The sequence below is a fragment of the Rhinolophus hipposideros genome (genome assembly GCF_964194185.1).
Source record: "Rhinolophus hipposideros genome assembly, chromosome: 16".
In the NCBI taxonomy this organism is placed as follows: Eukaryota; Metazoa; Chordata; class Mammalia; order Chiroptera; family Rhinolophidae; genus Rhinolophus; species Rhinolophus hipposideros.
The window spans coordinates 50,601,161-50,621,851 of record NC_138062.1 but is presented as its reverse complement, the minus strand read 5'-3'; the positions used below and the strand labels follow the sequence as shown (position 1 = coordinate 50,621,851).

Here is a 20,691-nt window from a genome sequence, read left to right as displayed (position 1 = left end):
GCCCCCATGGCTCTGTTGGGGAGGAAGCGGGGAGGGTTGTACGGAGGTGTCCTACCACCAGCCTTGCTAAGGACACCATGGTGATGTTGGCCAAAGCCCGTGTTACTGTCAGAGCGCCCCCAGTACTCAGGAGCTCTCCATCACTGTTAGGAAGCACCGTGGGAGTCATGGCCAGCGCACAAACATGGTGATGGGAGTCGGAGATCTGAGAGTTGCATTCTTCTAGAGTGCCATAAACAGGTCGTGCAATGGTGAGTGTGGACCTCAGTGTGGTCAGAGAATGTGGGACGTTAGTGTGGACAGACATAGGGGGACTCCAGTGAGGATCAGGGACATGGAATACCCAATGGAGGACAGAGAACGAGGAACATCCAGTGGAGAACAGAGATGTCGAGCAAACAATGAAGGAAAGAACACATAGACCTTCCAATGTATTATAGGAGAGAAGACTGGTTTTGCTCTGCATGAGGTGGGAGCCATGGATGGTTGTGAGCAGAAGAGGGACGTGGTCTGGCTGTTAACGGGTGCCCTCAAGGCGCTCAGGAGAAAACTAGACTGTGGGGGATGGGGTGGGAGACAGGATGGAAGCCAGAGGAGGAGGGGACTGCAAGCAAAAGATGGTAGAGGCTGGACTGGGTGGAGGTTGTGAAGGGAGTGAGGCCAGGGGGGAGTGTGGTTACAGTTGGAAAGTGGAGCCATCAGGAGGAACTGACAGATCAGGTGTGGGTGACACAGGCATCAAGGCCAACTCCAGAGTTTGTGCATCAGCACCAGGGGGATGGAAAGACGGTGAGGGAAGATTGGGAGCGCCGGGCCCAGGCTGTGATGCACCACGCGGAGGCACTCTGGAGCTACTGGTGCCCAGGGGAGAGCTCGGGTAGAAGGAGAGATCGGGCCTCTCAGGGCCACAGTATCTCCACCAATGAAATGCAGACAATTGTCCTGCCACCCTGGCTGCTGAAGGCAGCACATGAGTGAGTGCTCCCCACTCCCAGCCTGGCATGCAGTGAGCCTGCAGCAAATCCCCCCAGCCCCTTGCCTTTTCTTTCTTGTTCCCTCTTCTCTGATACCTTCTCTGACACCCATAGCCCATCTTCCCTGGATACCACTGGTATGCCCTGGCCATGAGGGGCATGTCATGACCCCCGTGTAGGTCCTAGGGAATCCCAGTGACCCTCACTGCCACTCTCATCCATCCTCTTTCAGGGGGACACTCTTGAGTTCAGAGGACCAAAGTGACACACCCTGCAAACAGACATCCACATGTGCCCATAAACAAAGACAAAATCACTCACGAGAGGAGGCAATCAACTACATAGGCCCTACTCTCAGGTACCTCCCCCATAAAGACCCTCAAGACATTGTCACATCCACTTATATGTCCACACTCATGCAGACACACATTCATAGACACACAGACAGTAAAACTTAGGCACTTATGCTAGAAGCTCTTACCTCCAAGCGTAGAAACAGAAAACTGACATTTCTGAAGCTGACATTTGGTGGTAGATCCAAACATGCCTGAAGCTGATAATACTTTCAGTTTTGTGTTGCGATTCCAAAATGTCCCTTTTTTGCTGGAGCCCATTGGAGTTGGATTCTTTGTGTGTGTGTGTGTGTGTGTGTGTGTGTGTGTGTGTGTGTGTGGTTCACAACCATAGACCTGCCTGATAGAGGTGAATTAAGCTTTTGCCTTATGAAAAAGATTGAGAAAGAAAGGAGACATTCCAAGACGGAAAACAGCATTTGCAGAGGCCTGGAGGTATGAGATAGAGTGGCTGGTGGCGAGCTGCACTATAGAGTGGCTGCACTATAGAGTGCACTATAGAGTGGCTGGTGGCGAGCGCCACAATAGTGCTGGCGGCAGATTGAAATCAGGAAGAGGGGTCTGAATTCAGTCGCAGCACTTGGGAGTATAGTCAGTGGGAGACATTGAATGTTCTTGAACGCTCAAAAGTGTCTCTCAGATAGTGCGTGAATAAATGTATTGGCCGCAGACCTGTTAGACAGGTGCAGATGAGGACACTGAGCCTCAGAGAGGGCGGCCACACAGGTGTCCCTGATAAAGTCCTAATTCAACCGGTATCAGCAAGCCGGGCGTCTTCGAACTACAACTTCCGGCATTCAACGCGAGCAGTCCCCTGTGATGTGCCCCAGATCCAAGCCTGGTGATTGGTCACACGGACTGCTTGTCAGACCAGAGTCGGGCTCTGATTGGTCGAGTTCCCATAAAGTGCCGTGAGCCGGGGCCCCTGGCTTCTCCCACCGAGCTCCCGCGGGCGAAATGGTAAGCGAGCGTTCTGAGGCGTGGGGGGCCATGATGCGCCCAGGGTCCCGCCGAGAAGGTCCAGGGAGACACCGAAGGGACGGGGGTTCCTTTGTAGGGATTGGGGGCTCTGAGGGACTCTGGATCGTGCAGAGGGCCGTGTCTCCATCTCTGGGGTCAGCATCTGGCTGCGGGACCTATGAAGGGGTCGAGGGTCGTGCCGAGGGGCCTGGAAGCCCCTGAGAGTTCTGGGGGCCCTACGTTCTAGAGCCCTGGGGTCCCTCCGAGGGGCCTGGGGACCCAAGCACGTTCGGAACCCCGCGAGGGAGGTCTGGGGTCCTGCTGGGGCCCAGTCCTACGGAGCGTGGGGCCGCGCGGACGCGTCCCTCGGGAGTCCCTGCGGGTCCCGGGGTGCGCACAGGGGCCAGGGATAGCCCTGAGAGGGGGGCGCCAGGCCCTCTGAGGGGACCCGGGTGGCCTCAGGGCGAGCGGGGGTCCCAGAGTAGGAGACCGCATAGCTGGAATCCTCAGGTCCCTCGAGGCTCCGCGTGCAAACCACCGAGTTTGTGCTTCAAACTTCGCCCGTGTGCGCGGGGCTCCTGCCTGGCGAGGGCGGGTACCGCCAGCCCCCCGCTGTTGGGACTCGGCCGAGGGAGACACGGGCTGGAGGGGCCCCGGAGGCAGTCTGACTCCGCCAGGGACAGGGGTGTGCGTCCCCGAGGAGGGGTTGTTGGACGTGGGCCTGAAGTGAGAATATTAGTGGAGGGGGCGCTTGAAAGGGGGCGTCGTTCCCGGCTGGGAGTGGGACGCTGTGCGCGGTGCGGCGGCAGGGCTCTCGGAACGAGATGGAGGGAAGAGCCAGAGAAAGGCTGAGCGAGGGAAGGAGCGGGCGAACGGGAAGCTCCAGAAGATCTGTGGAGTCTGCAGAGCGCGGACCCCGAGACTGGTGTTGCTGGGGGCGGGGCATGAGAACACCCCTGGACAGACCGCGGCGCCTGAGGCGGAGGACACATGTCTTTCTTCCCTCCTTCCCATCCCTTCCTCCCTCCCTCCTTCTCTCCTCCCGCTCTTCCTGTCCTATGTGCTGGGACCACAGTTTGAACCATGGGCCCCCTCCCCGGGCGGTGTCGAAGGGTGATGGGGCCAGCGATGGATGAGGTCTGGGAGACTTGAGTGGTTGGATGCAGGGATGGCCCCGGGGGAGAGCCAGGCAGTGAGGTGGAGTGGTCTTGAGTTGGGCCTGCGGGTCCTGCAGGCTGTGAGACTGACACCTCCTGGAGAAGCCTCGTGCTGTGTCTGCTGGAGTGATGGGAAGGGCCTGGGGCAGCGCGGGTCTGCGAGCTTGGAGAGAGGTCCAGGCTGCAGATGCAGCTGTGTTGGGGTCCTTTGAGGTTGTGCTGGGCCGGGTTGGTTGGTAAAATCCTGGCAAGGGAGGCGCTCACAGGAGAGAGGCCTCAGAGGGAAGAGAAAAGCAGGCGGGGTGCTTAGAGGCTCTGAAATTTGGTGCCCGCTGGTAAGTGCTGGGGGGAGATGCTGTCCCCCTCCCCAAGGAGCAGAGGAGGGGTCCGAGGAGGAAGGAGGACCCAGGAGGACACTGAGTTTCAGGGTGCCCACCACCCTGACAATGCAGTGGTCATTAGTGCCCACCTGCCAGTCGGCACTTGGTGGTGGGAGGGTGAGCAGTGAGACTAGGAGATTAATGAGATTTAGAGATCAGAAAGATGACACCCCAACAATACTGAAAAAATGCTCTGGTCTCAGTTTACAAGTCACAGGCATAGAGAAAATATCCTATGAGTCAGTTATTTTAATGATGGATTTCTCAGCAGTCATTCCGAAAGCTAGACCCGATATCCATTCCACTAGAGCTTTTCCTTTTAAAGTTATCTTATTTTTGCCTGATTAAAGGACAATTTTAATAATTAATACTGATCTTTATTTCATTTTACTTGTTGATTACAATACCGTAATACTATTAGAGAGGTCTTCTGAGCACATAATTTTACATAATTATATGATTACTGATAGCAAATTGGTATTGGCTACATTCAAGCAGCTTCAGCTTCAGAATGATTACCAAAAACATTTCTCCTAAAACGTTTTAAAACAAGTATGTGAAAATGTGTTATGAATTATTGTTAAAAAGGTTGTTGTGTAGAACTTGGTGAGAAAATTCCTAATGAAAAACAAGTCATCCTGGGCCGGCCGGATGGAGCAGGCGGTTGGAGCTCCATGCTCCTAACTCCGAAGGCTGCCGGTTCGATTCCCACATGGGCCAGTGGGCTCTCAACCAAAAAAAAAAAAAAAAAAAAAAAAACAAGTCATCCCACTCACATGTCTAAGTCTTTACACCGAAACAGGTAGTGGCGTGAGACTGAGACAAAAGGAGGGAGAGGAAGAGAGGGTGATGCAGCCATCAGCGATCATTTAAGATGGGACCACCAGGGTGAATGTTTAAGCTAGAAGCTGGCCTGAGACCGCTGCTGCGAGGCTGGGACGATGGTGGGAGAGGAGTGGCTTTCACTGGGTGCACTGGGGTCATTGGAGATTCTGGAGAAAGTTGTGAGAGTCTGTGAAACAAAATAGGAAGCACCCCTTTTCCAGATGAGGAAACCGAGGTTTGGGGAGATTAATACCTGAAATCCATGGCAGAGGCTGGAAGTGAACCCTTTCTGCTCCAGCACGTGCTCTCCACCCCCTCCCCACCCCAGCCAGGTCGGGGTTCCCTGCTCAGCAGGGGCTCCCAGGGTTGGGTCTAAGCTCACGCCAGTCCTCTTCTCCAAGAGGCAGCTGGAGGCGAAGGAGGCCGCCCTGCCCCACCTCACCCTGCATCTCTATAAATAGCTGGGCTCAGAAGCAGGAATCTTGTGACCCTCTGGCAGGTACTGCCCGTCATGTCCCCTCCCCTAGGCGGTCCTCGGAGTGCAGCTGGTGGTGACCCTGCTCACTGCCACCCTCATGCACAGGCTGGCACCACACTGCTCCTTTGCACGCTGGCTGCTCTGCAATGGCAGGTGAGCCGCACCCCCTCCTGGCTGTGGGAGGAGCCCCGCCCTCTATGGTCCCATCCCCAGACCCACCTCGTGCCCTGTGCAGAAGCTGAAACAACTTTATTGAGATGTGGTTTATGTACTGTCAACGGCATACACTGGAAGCGCACAGTCGGATCAGTTCTGACAGATGTACACACAGGAGACCATCTCCACACTCCAAAGAGCAGTTGCTTCCCCCACTGCAGCCCCCCTTCGACCCTACTCTTGCTGTAGATGTTTCCCCCGCAGTGCTTTTTATCCCTGTTTGGGCCTCAGATCCTTTCTGAGATCAGCTGGAAACTACAGTCTCTCCCCAGGACAGTGCATGCCTGCTCCACTAGGAGAGTTAGCCAGCAGATTCAGGGGTGTCCAGGACCCCAGCACACCTCCCGGGCCTTCCCCCTGGCCTTCATGGTCCCTGCCCCTCCTGTCACCAGGCATTCAGGGGGGCCCATCCCTCCCTGTGACTCCAGTCCTGGGTTTTGGGGTTCACTGCCTTACCCCCAGCCCCCATGCCTGAGCTTTCCTGACTGCCTGTCTTTGCCCTCAGTCTCTTCCGATACAAGCACCCTTCTGAAGAAGAGCTTCGGGCCCTGGCAGGGAAGCAGAGGCCCAGAGGCAAGAGGGAACGGTGAGTGAGCCCCCATAGGGAAGGCTGTGGGCGGCACAGGGCCTGCTCTGGGCGTAGAGAATTGGGCACACGCCAGGATGAGTGATGGCCACCGTCACGCACGGGCTGCCTCCCGTTGGCATGGGAGACTTACTGGATGTTTGCTGTGGTACCCACACCGTGGTGTGCAGAGGACACCCATCCTGGGGGAGAAGGCACCTCCCAGACCAGCTCCTGTGTGCTGAGCGTGGCAAGCTGAGCCCCCCAGGCCAGAGTGGGGAGAGGAAGGCTGCACTGGGGAGAGGAAAGGGAAGAATGCTGCTCAGATTCCCCCCACCCCCTGCCAGGTGGGCCAATGGCTGTAGTGAAGAGAAGCCTTTCTGTGTGCCCCGAGATGCCCCTTTCCAACTGGAGACCTGCCCCCTCACAGCCATGGACGCCCTCGGTAACAGCCCAGTGGGTCCCTGCGCCCTGGCAGGGTGGGGAGATGGGGGAGGCCCCGAGCCGGGGCCCCAGGCTGAGCAGTGTGGCCCGCAGTTCTGCGCTTCTTCCTGGAGTACCAGTGGTTCGTGGACTTTGCCGTGTACGCGGGCGGTGTGTACCTCTTCACAGAGGCCTACTATTACGTGCTGGGCCCGGCCAGGGAGACCAATATCGCCGTGTTCTGGTGCCTTCTCACCATCGCTTTTTCCCTGTATCCTTCCGGCTCTGGGCAGGGCAGGCAGGAGGCATGTGGGAGCCTGACCAAGGATCCCTTTACCCCCTAAATCCGTAATCAGTTATTGACTGTTGTGCCACAGACTCCGCAGCCCTGGGAGAGGTCAAGCAGTGGCCATTGCATTTGCTGTCCTGGGCCGGGCTCCGCTGGGTGGCCTCAGCTCTGGTCCCTGTAGGCCCCCTTCCAGCAGGCTGGCCACACTCCCCCATCGCAGCCGCAGAAATCAGCAAGGAAGATGGGGTTCTGCAGGTCTCCTGAGCCCCTACACAAGCCGCTCTCCCATCCCTGTCTATCCCTTCGGTCAAAACAAGTCACTAGGCCCGCCCAGATGCGAAGGGGAAGCCTCAGCAATCTTTTTTTTAAGCCACACAGAGATCAGAGATGAACCCGTGACTTTGGGGGCTCAAATAGGAGAAAACGTCATTGTGGAGTGGTCTTGGGAAGAAGGGAAGCCCATCTTGGGGTCCACCCTGTTCGTGAAAACCCCCAGATCTTTTCAGGACAGATTGGAGAGACAGTCCTTATATCTGACAGCTTTTCTGCAAAGGTGCTGTGAGTGCAGCTGGGGGGCAGATGGGTCGGGGAGGTGGGCCCTCCTGAGGGAGTGACTTGGCGGCCATTTCTAACTGGCCACAGGGAGTGATGAGCCGAGCTGGAGGCCTGTGCCAGCTGAGCCTGCCATGTGCACTGCCCCATGCTGCTGACGGGCATGGGCAGCATTCCGCCTGTTTCTGGGCCTGTTCAGCGGCTCACTCTTCTCCTCGGTCACTCCCCTGCTCCCCAGCACCCCAAACCCAAACACTGGTGTTTGTGCTCTGGATTTGGGGTGTCACTGGCTGGGGGGCTGGAGTGGGCAAGGGCACTGCAGGCCTGGGGGCCTCCTTAGCTCTGCCCCCAGCAAGGTGTTCCTGACGGTGACCCAGCTATACTTCAGCGCCAAGGAGGGGGGTGAGCGCTCCGTGTGCCTCACCTTCGCCTTCTTCTTCCTGCTCCTGGCCATGCTGGTTCAGGTGGTGCCTGAGGAGACCCTCGAGCTGGGCCTGGAGCCAGGTACGTGCCTTGGGTGTGGGGTAGACACCTCCATCACTCCCTTGTGTACGTCAGCAAGTGTGAGGTTTAATTGTCCCACCGGCACATAGTAGGTGAAGGAGGGGAATCCTGCTCCCCCCACCCCCCAGTCTCCATGGGTTTCTGCCACCCTCGGCGCCCCCTTGTGCTCTGGGGATGAGAGGAAATCTTTCACACTGTCACTGACAGATGCCTGGGGCTGTAGCTCTTCTCAAAGGCACTTCTGTTCCCCTCTATCTATCCCCGGCGAGCAGAGTGGTTTAATATTTACCTATTTTTAATTTGATTTGTGGGAGGACATAGGTAAATGGTACAAAATTCACAAAGTATAAGAGGCTATGGAGTGAAAGTCCCCCTTCCACACTGGTTCTGCCCCCCAGAGAAAACCTAGGTGCCACTTTTCCTGATTCACATAAAATAGTGGTGTATACGTCTCTACACCTTGTCTTTTTTCCTTAAAAACAATAACTATTGGAGCTTGTCCCTTGATTCTACAGATGGATTCATTTCTTATGACAGATACATGGTATTTCATGTTATAGATGTTCTATGATTATTTAACCAGGCCCCTATTTATGGATATCTAAGTCTCTTGCTATGAAGTGTTGAACAAAACCATGTTGTTCTATAACATTGTCGCATGGGAATCGCTTTGTGCCTGTGGCCCTGTGCAACAGAGTACATTGTAATTTTGAGAACGTTGCAAATCTCCCGTTGGGAAAAGGTGCCTATAAACATGCCTGTTTTCTCATACCCTCTCTAATGTGTTTCCTCATACGTTTTCATCTTGGGTGATCTGATGGGTGAAAATATAAGTGAGGTTGAGCATCTTTTCATATGCTGAAGAGCTATTTCTATTTCCCTTCCAGAAAAGATTTGTTCTTTTGCCCAGTTTTGTACTGGGTTGTTGATCCTTTTATTGATTTGTAGGAGCTCTTTACATATTAAGGAAATTAGCCTTTGTGTGTGATCAGAGTGGCAAATATTTTTTCTTAGTTTCTCATTTTTCTTTTGACTTTGTCTATTCTTTGATCTTTTAAAAACATAATTTGGATACATCACTTCTCTGCCTGACACCAGACTCATATGGTCTTTGGATAAAGACCAAAATTTTCATTATGGCTCCCATGGCCCTGTTGATTCCTGGAGCTTTATCTTCACCAATTCTCCCTGTTTTTCTCTTTTTAAAATTATATAATGTTTAATATACATACAAGAACATATATGTAAATTACAAAGCGAAATAATAATGTAAACCCCCACGAACCCACTTCTCAAATAAGAACTGGAACATTCCCAGTGCTCCTACGTGTCCCTGGCACTTCTCGCGGTCCCACCGCCTCCCCCCCCACCAGCCCTAACCAGTCTCTCACACTTTGTGTTGATCATTCCTTTGCCTTTTCAAAAAAGTTTCATCATGTACATTTCTGTCCCTAAATAATTTATTCAGTTTTGCAATGTGTAGTCTTCCAGCTGTGCTTTTCTGTCTCTCTGATATTGTTTCCATGTTGGCCTTGTCACCATGTATGATGGGATGAAACTACTCGTTGCCCATTCTCCTGTTGATGGACATTTAGTTAGTTTGCCGATTTTAGCTTTTTCACATCTACGACAGGGAACATTCTTGTATGTGTTTCCTTGTACACGCAGGCAGACATTTCTTTTGGGCACAGACTTGGGAACCATGGGGACATGTTCACCTTTAGGAGATGGGGCCTCAGCATTTTCAGAGCAGTTCTCCCAGCACGTCCACCAGCCTGGGGTCCAGACCGTGGACTCAGGGCTCAGGCTGCCCACTGAGTCCTGGCCACATGACAGGTGGGTGTGGGCGAGGTCACAACTGGCCCCCTGCCTCAGCCTCCCTGCTTATAAGCTTGGGTGGTGACCACACCAAACTCCCAGGGAAACAGTATGGTTTAAATGACTTGCGATCCATGGTACCAGCCTAGCAGTGTAGAGTGATGCCTGCTGTGGTCTTACGTGCATTTCACTGGTTACCTGGGAGTCTGAGCATCTTCTCCTGTTTCTTCGTGATTCACGTTTCCTCTTCTGTCAAAAGTCTTTTCATATTGTTTCATATTGTTTCATTTCTCTTTCAATTGTATGTGTTTCTTTAAAAAAATTTATTGTGGTAAAATACACATCATGTAAAATTTACCATTTTAACCAGTTTTAAGTCTACAGTTCAGTGGTGTTATGTTCATTCATCATGTTGTGCAACCGTCACCACCATCCATGAACTTTTCTTCTTGGAATCTTGTAACTGAAACTCTGTCTCTAGTAAACACTAACTGCCATCCTCCTCCCCTGGTCCCCAGCATTCCGCTTTGTCGCTATGAATCTGACTCCTCCAGGGACCTCATACGAGTGGGATCATACAGTATTTGTCCTTTTGTGACTGGCTTGGTTCCCTGAACAGAATGTCCTTCCTTTTTAAGGCTAAATAGTATTCCATTGTATAGATGGACCACATTTTGCTTCTCCATTCACCGGTCAATGGACACTTACATTGTTTCCACGGTTTAGCTCTTGTGAAAAATGTTGCAAGGAACCTGGGTGTACAGATATCTCCTTGAGACCCTTTTAATTCTTTTGGGTATATGCCCAGAAGTGGAATTCCTGGACCATGTGGTAATATTATGTTTAACTTAAACCACCATACTGTTTTCCATAGAGGCTGCATTTTACATTCCCACCAGCAGCGCACAAGGGGTCCAATTTCTCTACCTCCTCATCAGTACTTATTATTTTCTTTCTTTCTTTCTTTTTTTTTTTTTTTTTATAGGAGCCATCTTAGTGAGTGTGAGGTAGTATCTCATTGTGGTTTTAACTTGCATTTCCCTAATGATTAGTGATGTTGAACATTTTCTCATGTACTTATTGCCAGTTGGATGTCTTCTTTGGAAAGATGTTCAAGTCCTTTGCCCATCTCTGAATTGGGTTGTTTGTTTCTTTGTTGTTGAATTTTAGGAGTTCTGTATACATTTTGGATAGTAACCCCTTACCAAATACGTATGATTTGCAAATATTTTCTCCCATTCTATGGGTTGCCTTTTTACTCTATTGATAGTATTTTTTAATGCACAATTTAAAAAAAAAAATTTGTGAGTTCAGTTTGTCTATTTTTTCTTCTTGCCTGTTGCCTTTGGTGTCATATTCAAGAAATTGTTGTCAAATCCAATGTTGTAAAGCTTTTGTTTGTCTTTTTTTTCTTGTTGATTTGTAGAGTTTCTTTATATTATGGATAATGATCCTTTGTTCTTTGTGTGGCGCATACTTAATCCTACCATTATTATTTCATGAACCACCAAAAAAAGATAAGCACTGTTAAACTACTGCATGCCACCAATTGGTATATGTATCCTAATTTTAAAGAAGTTAGAGTGTGAAAAAATATGTGTATCTTGGACGTGATTAAATTCTCAATCTGTGGTGTCTTTTTACTCTTTGTGGTACTTTTTTTCTTTAAAAAGTTTTTCTCCAAACATTTTATTTTGAAAAATTATGAATCTACAAATAAGTTGGATGAGTCCTCTAATGACCTCAGATACCCTTGACCTAGAGTCATTTAACCACATGTGCACTATTTTCTCTCTGCACAAACACAAACACACACACACACACACCACACTAGTTTTGGCTGAGCCTTTGAACATAGTTGCAGCCATCACTTCTGGTGTCTGTTGAAGAACAGAAGTTTGATATTTTAGTTGATTTTTTTGTCTTGGAGAATTCCCTTCCCTTCCTTTCCCTATGATCACAAAGAGATTTTATATTTTTCCCCATAATATTTCAAGTTTCATCAAGCACTAAACTCCTGGGAATTCACTTTTGTGTTATGAGTAGGAATCACATTGAGTGTTTCCCATGGAATAACCTAACAATTGCATTTTTAATGAATTGTGGATTCTGTTTGGTTTTCTTTCATCCTTTCCAATCTTTCCCCTTTTGTGTGGCTGGGACCTTTGGATTCTTTTTATTTATTTATTAAAACTTTTATTTATTTTAAGTTTTTTTCCAGGACCCATCAGCTCCAAGTCAAGTAGTGGTTTCAGTCTAGTTGTAGAGGGCACAGCTCACAGTGGCCCATGTGGGGATCGAACCGGCAGCCTTGTTGTTAAGGGCACCGCGCTCTAAGCAACTGAACTAGCTGCCCTAGGACCTCTGGATTTTAGATTAGTGCTCTTGCAGGCTTTCTTTTCTTCTTTCCAATTTCTGAGGTGCTACTTAACTCATGAATTTTCAGCCTCTTCTATTTCTATTGATATCATTTATAGTATTTAAGGCTATGAATATTTTCTAAGTTCCACTTTTGTCCACCTCTGAGTTTTGACTTGTATTTTCATTATCATGCAGTTCTGGGTATTTTACCGTTTCTATTGCGATTTATTTTTAAACCCTTTTTAAAAACTTCAAATGTGGAACTTTAAAAAAATTCTTATTTCTACCTTAATTATACCATGGTAACAGAAGATGGTCTACTTGAAATACGTTCTTTAATATTCCTTAAGACTTGCCTTATGGCCTACAATGTGTTCGGCTTTTGTGACTGGTCCGTGCGGTCTTCAAGAACATATATTCACTGCCTGTCTATGTCCAATAAATTCAAATCTCCATCTTTCCTAACTTCTTGTCACTAAAGGGTTAATCTCCCTCTGGGATGGAGGTCTCGATTTCTCCAGGTTGTTCTGTCATTGTTTTCTTTGTATACAGAGGGTGCCAAAAAAATGTATACAAGTGGGCACTTTGGTCAACGTTGCTCAAGCAGTAGTTCACCGTCATCAGAAGTGTCTGGACACTGATGGTAACCACTTTGAACACCTCTTGTCATTGCAAAAGTTAAACGTGACTTGTTGGGACAGCCGGTTAGTTCAGTTGGTTAGAGCGTGGTGCTTTTTAACAACAAGGTTGCCGGTTCGATCCCCACATGGGACCCTGTGAGCTGCGCCCTCCACAACTAGATTGATTTGGAAATGATGGGTCCTGGAAAAACACACTTAAAATAAAGATTTAGAAAAAAACACATGACTTGTATTCATCTTTTGTTATTGCTATACGAGTTATATTGAGCATTACAATTTTAATACAGTTTTCCTTTCTTAAAATGTGTATATAATTTTTTGGCACCCTCTGTATTTTGAGGCAAATTGACAAGGTGTTTACAAGTTTAGAATCGCTACATCTTCCTGGTGAATTGGCAGTTTTATCATGATGGATTGACCCCTTCCGATTCTAATAACACTCCTGTCTTAGTCTAGTTTGTCTGGTTATAATAGAGCCTTTTCAGTTTTATTTTGATTAGCATTTGTTATGCCTTTTTAACATCCCTTTTCTTTCAACCTTCCAGTGACCTCATGCTGAGGTATGTCTCTAAAACTCATGTATCTGGATATTTTCAATCAAGTCTGACAACCTGTGTCCTTTAACTTTGAAGTTAAATATGTTTACCTTTATTGTGATAACAGACACATTTGGTTTTGTTTCTGCCATCTTACTTTTTCACTTTCTATTTGTTCCTTTTCTGTTGTTACTGTTGACATGTGCTGCCGGCCTAATTGTCCTTCTTTTATAGGTGATCTGTTTTAACTCCCTGGCTGCTTTGCGATCTCTTTGTTTTTGATATTCTTCAGTTTCACCAATGCGTCTAGGCATGGGTTTCTTTGTTTTTATCTGGTTTGATGTACTTTACAGGTGGTATCTATGCTGCATGTTTCTCAACCATTCTTTTACGGTGTCTCTTATCCTTTATTCTCTCTCTCTCCCTCTGGAGCTCTGACTTGACTTTCTATTCTGTCCTCATCTCTCAATCTCCCTTCATATTCCCCACCTTCTTATCTTTCTGAGTTGGAATCTGAGTGATATCTTCAGATCTAATTCATGAAATCCTTCACGGCTCTTTCTAATATGCTGTTCAACAACCTATTATTTCAATAGTTGTATTTTCCTGTTATGGAAGAGCTTAATTGGTTCATTCGCAAATCTACCTGGTTATCTGAGGTAGTCTCGTGTTGCCTGTTCTGTGATTCCAGCTTTATTTTCCTCCGTCATTTCACACATAATCGATAATGCCAATTTCTAAAGTCCTGGTGGTCTAAACTTTTGGGGTTTTTTTCTGCTGACTCTCCTCTGTGGTGGTTTGTTTCCTTCTGTGTTTGGTGACTTTGGTTATGAGTTCATATTTACTTGCTTTTACTCTGGAAAATCTGGGGGCCAGAACTGAGGGTTTTTCCCAGGACTTTGATTTCTCAGGCCCCCCCCCGATTCCTGGTATAATCCACTAAGCTCAGATTCAGTGTCCCCCCTCACCCCCACCTTGTCCCCTGGTTCAATCAAGGGTCTGCCCACCACATTCCCCTGTTCTTTGAAAAGAGCTACACGTAACCAGAGCAGGTAACCAGGTCCTCATGCCTGGCATGGGGCCTGGCCTTCATTGTGTCGCTACCTGGGGAGCAAAGGCCATCTGGGAGTGGTGCACGGTAGGCTCTGAGGCCCCAGGGGTCTACTCTACCTCCCTCTTCTCCTTGTCTTCCCCAGGCCTGGCCAGTATGACCCAGAACTTGGAGCCACTTCTGAAGATGCAGGGCTGGGACTGGGCGTGAGTCCTGGAAAGGGAGAGGGGGTAGGGGCAGGCTGTGAGCTGCAGGCAGGCTGCGGACCTCTCTCTTCTCCCAGGCTTCCTCTGGCCAAGCTGGCCATCCGTGTGGGGCTGGCAGTCCTGGGCTCCCTGCTGGGGGCTTTCCTCACCTTCCCAGGCCTGCGGTTGGCCCAGACTCACCGGGATGCATTGACCATGTCGGAAGACCGGCCCATGCTGCAGTTAAGTGGGGGTCCGGGTGCGTGGGAGGTTAGGCAGCTCAGGGGACAGGCTGAGGGATGGTAAGTGGTGCCCAAGCCTCATCCTGCTGTGCCCTTGCACCCAGGTTCCTCCTGCACACCAGCTTCCTGTCACCCTTGTTCATCCTGTGGCTCTGGACCAAGCCCATTGCGCGGGACCTTCTGCACCAGGCGCCCTTTGGGGAAACGCCCTTCTCCCTGTGTGTATGGGGCTGAGGCTGGGAGGGAGGGCGGCTGGGGCCCCCACTCCGTGTATTCCTGTCTCTGAGGCTCAGGGAGGAGCCATTAAGGAGCTGTGGGGCCCAGGGGAAGAGCCTGAGGCCTGGGGTGGCCTCACGCGCCCCCTCTCCTCCCCCTCTCCCCTGCTCAGTCTGTCAGACTCGGCCTTTGACTCACTGCGCCTCTGGGTGCTCGTGGCGCTGTGCCTGCTGCGGCTGGCAGTGACCCGACCCCACCTGCAGGCCTACCTGTGCTTGGCTAAGTCCCGCGTGGAGCAGCTGCGGCGGGAGGCCGGCCACATCGAGGCCCGCGAGATCCAGCGGCGGGTACGGGTGCCATGGGCGAGGGAAGCTGGCGTGCGCAGCGAGGCTGCCAGGCCCTCTGGCCTGGGGTCAGCCCGAGCCCGGAGGGTCACTGCCGCGACTCCTTGCCCCCCAGGTGGTACGGGTTTACTGCTACGTGACGGTGGTGAGCCTGCAGTACCTGACGCCCCTCATCCTCACCCTCAACTGCACGCTGCTGCTCAAGACACTTGGTGAGAGGAAGCTGCCTCTTGGGGTAGGGGTGGGCTGGGGGGCCCCTGAGGCAGCCCTGGCCTTGGCTCTCCTCCCCTCCCTCTACCCCCCTCCTCCTTTCTTCTCACAGGAGGCTACTCCTGGGGCTTGGGCCCAGCCCTCCTGCTGTCCCCAGTGCAGGCAGCAACCCCCGATGGCCCAGCGGGCCCCCAGGAGGACGAGGCCCAGCAGGCAGCGGCCCGGATCACTGGGGCCCTGGGGGGCCTGCTTACACCCCTCTTCCTCCGCTGCGTTCTAGCCTTCCTCATCTGGTGGACTGCCGCCAGCCAGCTGCTCTCCAGCCTCTTCGGCCTCTATTTCCACCAACAGCTGGCAGGCTCCTAGCCACCTGCAGACACTCCTGGGGCCCATGGCTGCCCCTTCCATGTGTGCCTCAGTGTCCCCAGGTGCGAGCAGGTCTGGGCATCCCCACTGTGCCCAACCCTTCACTGCAGTGCCTGCAAGGGCCCCCCCTTGGATCCTGAGCTTTGCGTCGAAACCTGTCTCCGAGGGCCGGTGGCAAAGGGTCCCACAGCCATTGTTCCTGGATTGTGTGTGCACATTCAGGTTGGATCGCAGAGCAAAGAGGCCACTCTTCTGAACAATGGAGCAGGTGGCTTTTTACAAAACGGGAAACAGAAGGGAGGTGGAGGGGGGACGATGGTGGACCCATGGCTGTGGGCTGGTCCACAGCAGCTACTGCCCTCTGCCACGTGGGGACTGCTTTCCCATAAAGGTCACACACAGGCAAATTGCCACACCGTTGAGGCCATGGTGAGCCGTGCAAAGGGGATGAGGGGCCCTCTCCGACTCTGGAACTTTTCTGTCACTGTGGCCACACAGTGGGAACCCAGTGTGGGTGCATGTGTATATAACAACATAAACATAGCTGAAAAGCCAAAATTCAACTGAGTAAATCTTAAAGATATTAATTGGCTTTATTCAACAACTCCTGAGTCAGTCAGCATTCCAAGCTGTTCTAGCCCCTAGAGTGGTGGTTGACTTTTGAAACTCTGCTTTTGTTACGTGGATAAACATGAAAAGTATATTTAAAACAAGGGTTAAAACCTGGGTTAAGGCAAACTGAATGCATCATCTAATTTTGATCCTTCTCAAATCTCCAGTAAAAGTACAGAGGTGTCAGAATGTTCTGAAGTTAGGAATTAGGAAGGAGCCATAATTGACTGCCAATCCTGTGGACCCTAAACTCAAAACCCAGGAAATATCTGGATTTACCTGTAGAAGCTTCCTGAGGCATTGACCGCACCAGGTCCTGATAGGCCAGGCTGAGGGTAGGGGTGAGACACAGAAGCTGCTGGCATGGAAGCTTCTTAGGTGCTCATGTCCCTCCCTTGACACCACTGCACAGCCAGGAGGGAAGCCAGACTTGGTAGGGGGTGTGTTGGCAAATGGGTGAATACACATAATGAATGCTAAATGGAGAGAGCCACCATCCCTCACCCTGCGTGCAGATTCCAGAACCTTCCAGGCATGAGACTGAAGACCCCTGGGAAATCCAACTGGCCCACAAAGAAAGATTTAACAACACTGGCACTGTGGAGTTCCCGTCAGCCACCCGCTCAGCTGTGAGTCCACGTGTTCCCAACACTCACTCGGTCCTCAGGGCTGCCTGTCTGCGTCCCTGGCTTCACTATGAACAGACAGCCAGGAGTGTCCCGCAATCTGAGGAACAGTCCAGTGTGGAAGGCAGACGCAAACAGAAAAAACTGGGTGAAATTGACTTTACAGGGAGAAGAGAGCTCAAACAGCAAAAAAACCAATCCAGAATGTTCTCAGAAGAGACTGTATCTATGAAACAAGAACAGAACACTACTGGGCGGCCAATTGGCTCACTTGGTTAGAGCGTGAGCTCTGAACAACAGGGTTGCTGGTTCGATTCCCACGTGGGCCAGTGAGCTGCGCCCTCCACAACTAGACTGAAGGACAATGACTTGGAGCTGATGGGCCCTGGAGAAACACACTGTTCCCCAATAAAATTTATTTAAAAAAACCAGAATACTACTAAAAAGGAACATCTGAAGAACCTTTTTCTCTTTTTGAGTTCTTGGAGATTAAAAGCGAATGGAAGATAAAGTTGTGGAAATCTTGCAGAAAGAACAAAAAGATAAAAGCTATGCAAAACAATAGACAGAGAGGAAATCAAATTACCTCAGAAAAAGAATCTTCAATATAATGAGAGTTCTGGCAGGAAAGATCCGAGCAAACGGAAAGAGAACTCCATGGAATAACGCAAAGGCAGCTCCCCAGCACCAAAAGGTTCCTGGTGCCTCATGCTAGGTGACAGGAGTCCTATCCCACGTCTCTGGGAAGTTCCAGAACATAAACCAGCTCCCAGCAAGGGCAGAACAGGCCATACCTAATGGCCCAGGAATCAATGCAGGACCTAAACTATCCCCTGGCACCTGACCTCCACCCCCCCAGCTGACAGCCCGTGGCCGAGAGCTCAGGGGGTACAACTCCTCCTGCAGCAGCCCCTCACTTGCTCAACCATGGCTGTGCATGCTCTGCTCTGGAGTGCAATACCCTGTGGTGTAGGGACACACAGGAAGACGGGAACACCATCAACAAAAGCAATGCCGCGACTGACACAAATGTCAGCACTCATGGGGTGGCCGGGGCAGGAAGACCCGGGGACAACAGCAAACCACGCAGATATTTACAGAGTCTTTGTGACACATTTCACACACAAAAAGAATGTAAAAATGACAAAAATAAGGTATTAATAGAACCACAGAAAAAAATAGGGAAGACGTAATGGGGTAATGAAGATCCTGTGTTTCGGGGGGAGAATTAAGTATCTCAGTTTTTAATTGACAGCGCCAGTGTCAACTACCACACATTGGTGCTGCTCATAGGAGGGCAGGACTCTAGTCAATGTCTGGGACGTTTTTGGTTGGTATGACGTGGGGGTCGGGAGGCCAGGGAGGTGCTCAGTATCCCACAGGGCCCAGGATGGTCCCCAACACAGAGAACGACCCGACCCCGGACATCAGTGGTGCCAAGGCCGAGAAAACCTGTGTCACCAGAAACAGACAAGCTGACAAAAAGGAAAATAAAAAACAAACAAAAAATCCAAAAGAAATCAAACCTTCAACTCAAGAAAAGTTACCCTTCTCTCTCCTCACACCCAGCAAAGGAAAGCCCGGACAAACTGAAACAGGCCCTGAAGTTCGCCCACGCGAGTGTGAACCGGCCTTACCTTGTTAGGTCCTCGGACCTCTTGCCCGCCCCAGTGGTCCGCTCCCTGGCCACCCCGCCTCCCTTGCTGCCCCTGCAGCCTCCCCTCTCCCCTCCTCTCCATTCTCACTCATGGGGCCCCACGATTATCAGCAAATCCCAGTTTTCTGCTATGGCCCTGGGTGTGTGGGGCAGCTCAGCCAGCACGACCAGTGAGTCTGAACTTCCCCTCCAACCCCCCAATCACATCAGCTCCATCTTTCCTGTTACCCTTCTCTTTCACAACACACCCAGCCCATCGGGAAACCTGTCAGCAACATCCTCCCCCACCCCCACCCCACCCCCCTTCTGGGCCAATGGCTGCTGGTTCCCTGCACACAGCTCTGTCCGGCTGCCAGATGGGGCTTTGCGAGCCTCCATCCCGACCCTTCCTTCCCTGAGAAGTCACCTTGATTAGGGGGCATGAGGGCCTCCCAGCACGCCCAGCTCCTGAGAGAAAAACCTAGTCATGCCATGCAGATGCTAGAACAGAGCTGGGGAGAGTGACAAGGGCCACGGCTTAGAGCAGGACCAGCGGGCCAGTGCTGCATCCTTTCCGGCTGCTGTAACAAAATGCCATAGCCTGGGTGGCTGACAGCAGAAACTGATTTCTCACCACCCTGGAGGCTGGGAGTCTAAGATCGGGGCATGGCAGGCTGGGGGAGGACCTGCTTCTGAGTCGTACACAACGCTTCTTGCAGTGTCCTCACACGGAAGCCGTGTCCTCACATAGCGGAGGGCAGAGAGGGAAGCCAGCTCTTTCAAGGGACTCTTAAGGGGATGGACTCCATCATGGGCCCCCCTGCCACCCTTGGACCTCATCTGACCCTAAGTACCTCCCCGAGCCCCACCTCCTAACACCACCACATTGCCTTTAGGTTTGAACACAGGGATTTCGAGGAGACACAAATGTCAGGGCGTGACAGCTCAGAAGGTAAAATAGCTAGGACCCGGGCCCCCCCAAATGCCATGGAAAACAACACCCAAGCTGAGAAGGCAGAAGAGTCACAACCAAAGCAGAGACAGTAAAATCTTAAGGGAATTATCAGAAGCCATCTGGAGGCAACAACTTCCTAGGAAGACACAAATTAGGAGAATTGAGTCTCGGTCTGATCCCTCCAGACTGAAGATGGGTGCCCAGGCTGGGCCCTGGGGGGGGGGGTCTTGGTCCCGCCCCTCACCCAGAGTCTTCTGGAGCCTTTTCAGTCCATCTTCTCTCTCAGACCCCAGTGTGGCTCCCTGCCTGAGCTCTCTGCTCCATCCTCGCCCATCTGCTCCAGCACATGGCTCCCCAGTGCTAGATTCAGGGCTGCCCGACACCCCACCCTGCAGGGAATCCCCAGGCGACGAGGGGGAGACTTTTCTCAATATCCCAGGCAGGGGCTTTCCCTCCCTCAGCCGCCCTCCAGGATTCCCACCTGCCTCCCCTCGGCTCCAAGGCATGTTTTGCAAATATTCCACAGCAAGAGTCAGCAGCGTCACCCATCACACTGAGAGTCCCCCAGGGTAGACAAGTCTGGGAGCCCCGACTCACCCCTCCCCAGAGGCACACGAGGTCCCCTGGGCACAGGAGCTGATGGGCAGTTGCAGCCACGTCTCCAGTACGTTCTTGTCACATCCATTGCTGCCTCCCTGGAGCACAAAAACATCACTACGTCACTCGAGACCATCTTGCCACTCCTACCAGGCCTGCGGTCTGGGGCTGCCGTGGACAGAATGAGGAAGAGGAGGGAAATAAATGGCCAACAATCACAAAGAGATGCCTGGCCCTGTAAGGGATCACAGGAAAGTGTGATTAAAACCGCAAGGAGGGGGCTCAGGCGGTTGGAGCTCCGTGCTCCTAACTCCGAAGGCTGCTGGTTTGAATCCCACATGGGCCAGTGGGCTCTCAACCACACGGTTGCCGGTTCGACTCCCGCAAGGGATGGTGGGCTCCGCCCCCTGCAACTAGTAACGGCAACTGGACCTGGAGCTGAGCTGCGCCCTCCACAACTAAGACTGAAAGGACAACAACTTGACTTGGGAAGAAAACTCCGGAAGTACACACTGTTCCCCAATAAAGCCCTGTTCCCTTTCCCCAATAAAAACATCTTTAAAAAAAAGAAAAACAGCAAGGAGGTACCCTGTGGCCCCCCGAATGGCAGGAGTCGGAG

The 20,691-nt window shown here is 51.4% G+C and overlaps 1 protein-coding gene across 2 annotated transcripts; it reads left to right on the top strand.

Annotated features, from left to right (window-relative positions):
• Nucleotides 1-2,217: 2,217 nt before the first annotated feature.
• TMEM161A (transmembrane protein 161A) lies at nt 2,218-18,364 on the top strand. Of its 2 annotated transcripts, none has more exons than XM_081077322.1 (12): nt 2,218-2,287; nt 5,177-5,280; nt 5,849-5,929; nt 6,256-6,353; nt 6,446-6,602; nt 7,525-7,676; nt 14,229-14,289; nt 14,367-14,510; nt 14,615-14,728; nt 14,899-15,073; nt 15,186-15,282; nt 15,393-18,364. In XM_081077322.1, exons 1-12 carry the CDS (start codon nt 2,285-2,287, stop codon nt 15,644-15,646), a joined length of 1,440 nt encoding a protein of 479 aa, XP_080933448.1. In that variant the 5' UTR covers nt 2,218-2,284; the 3' UTR covers nt 15,647-18,364. The 2 variants fall into 2 exon arrangements, with proteins under 2 accessions (XP_080933448.1, XP_080933449.1); XM_081077323.1 differs by having other exon boundaries at nt 2,278-2,442.
• Nucleotides 18,365-20,691: the final 2,327 nt, after the last annotated feature.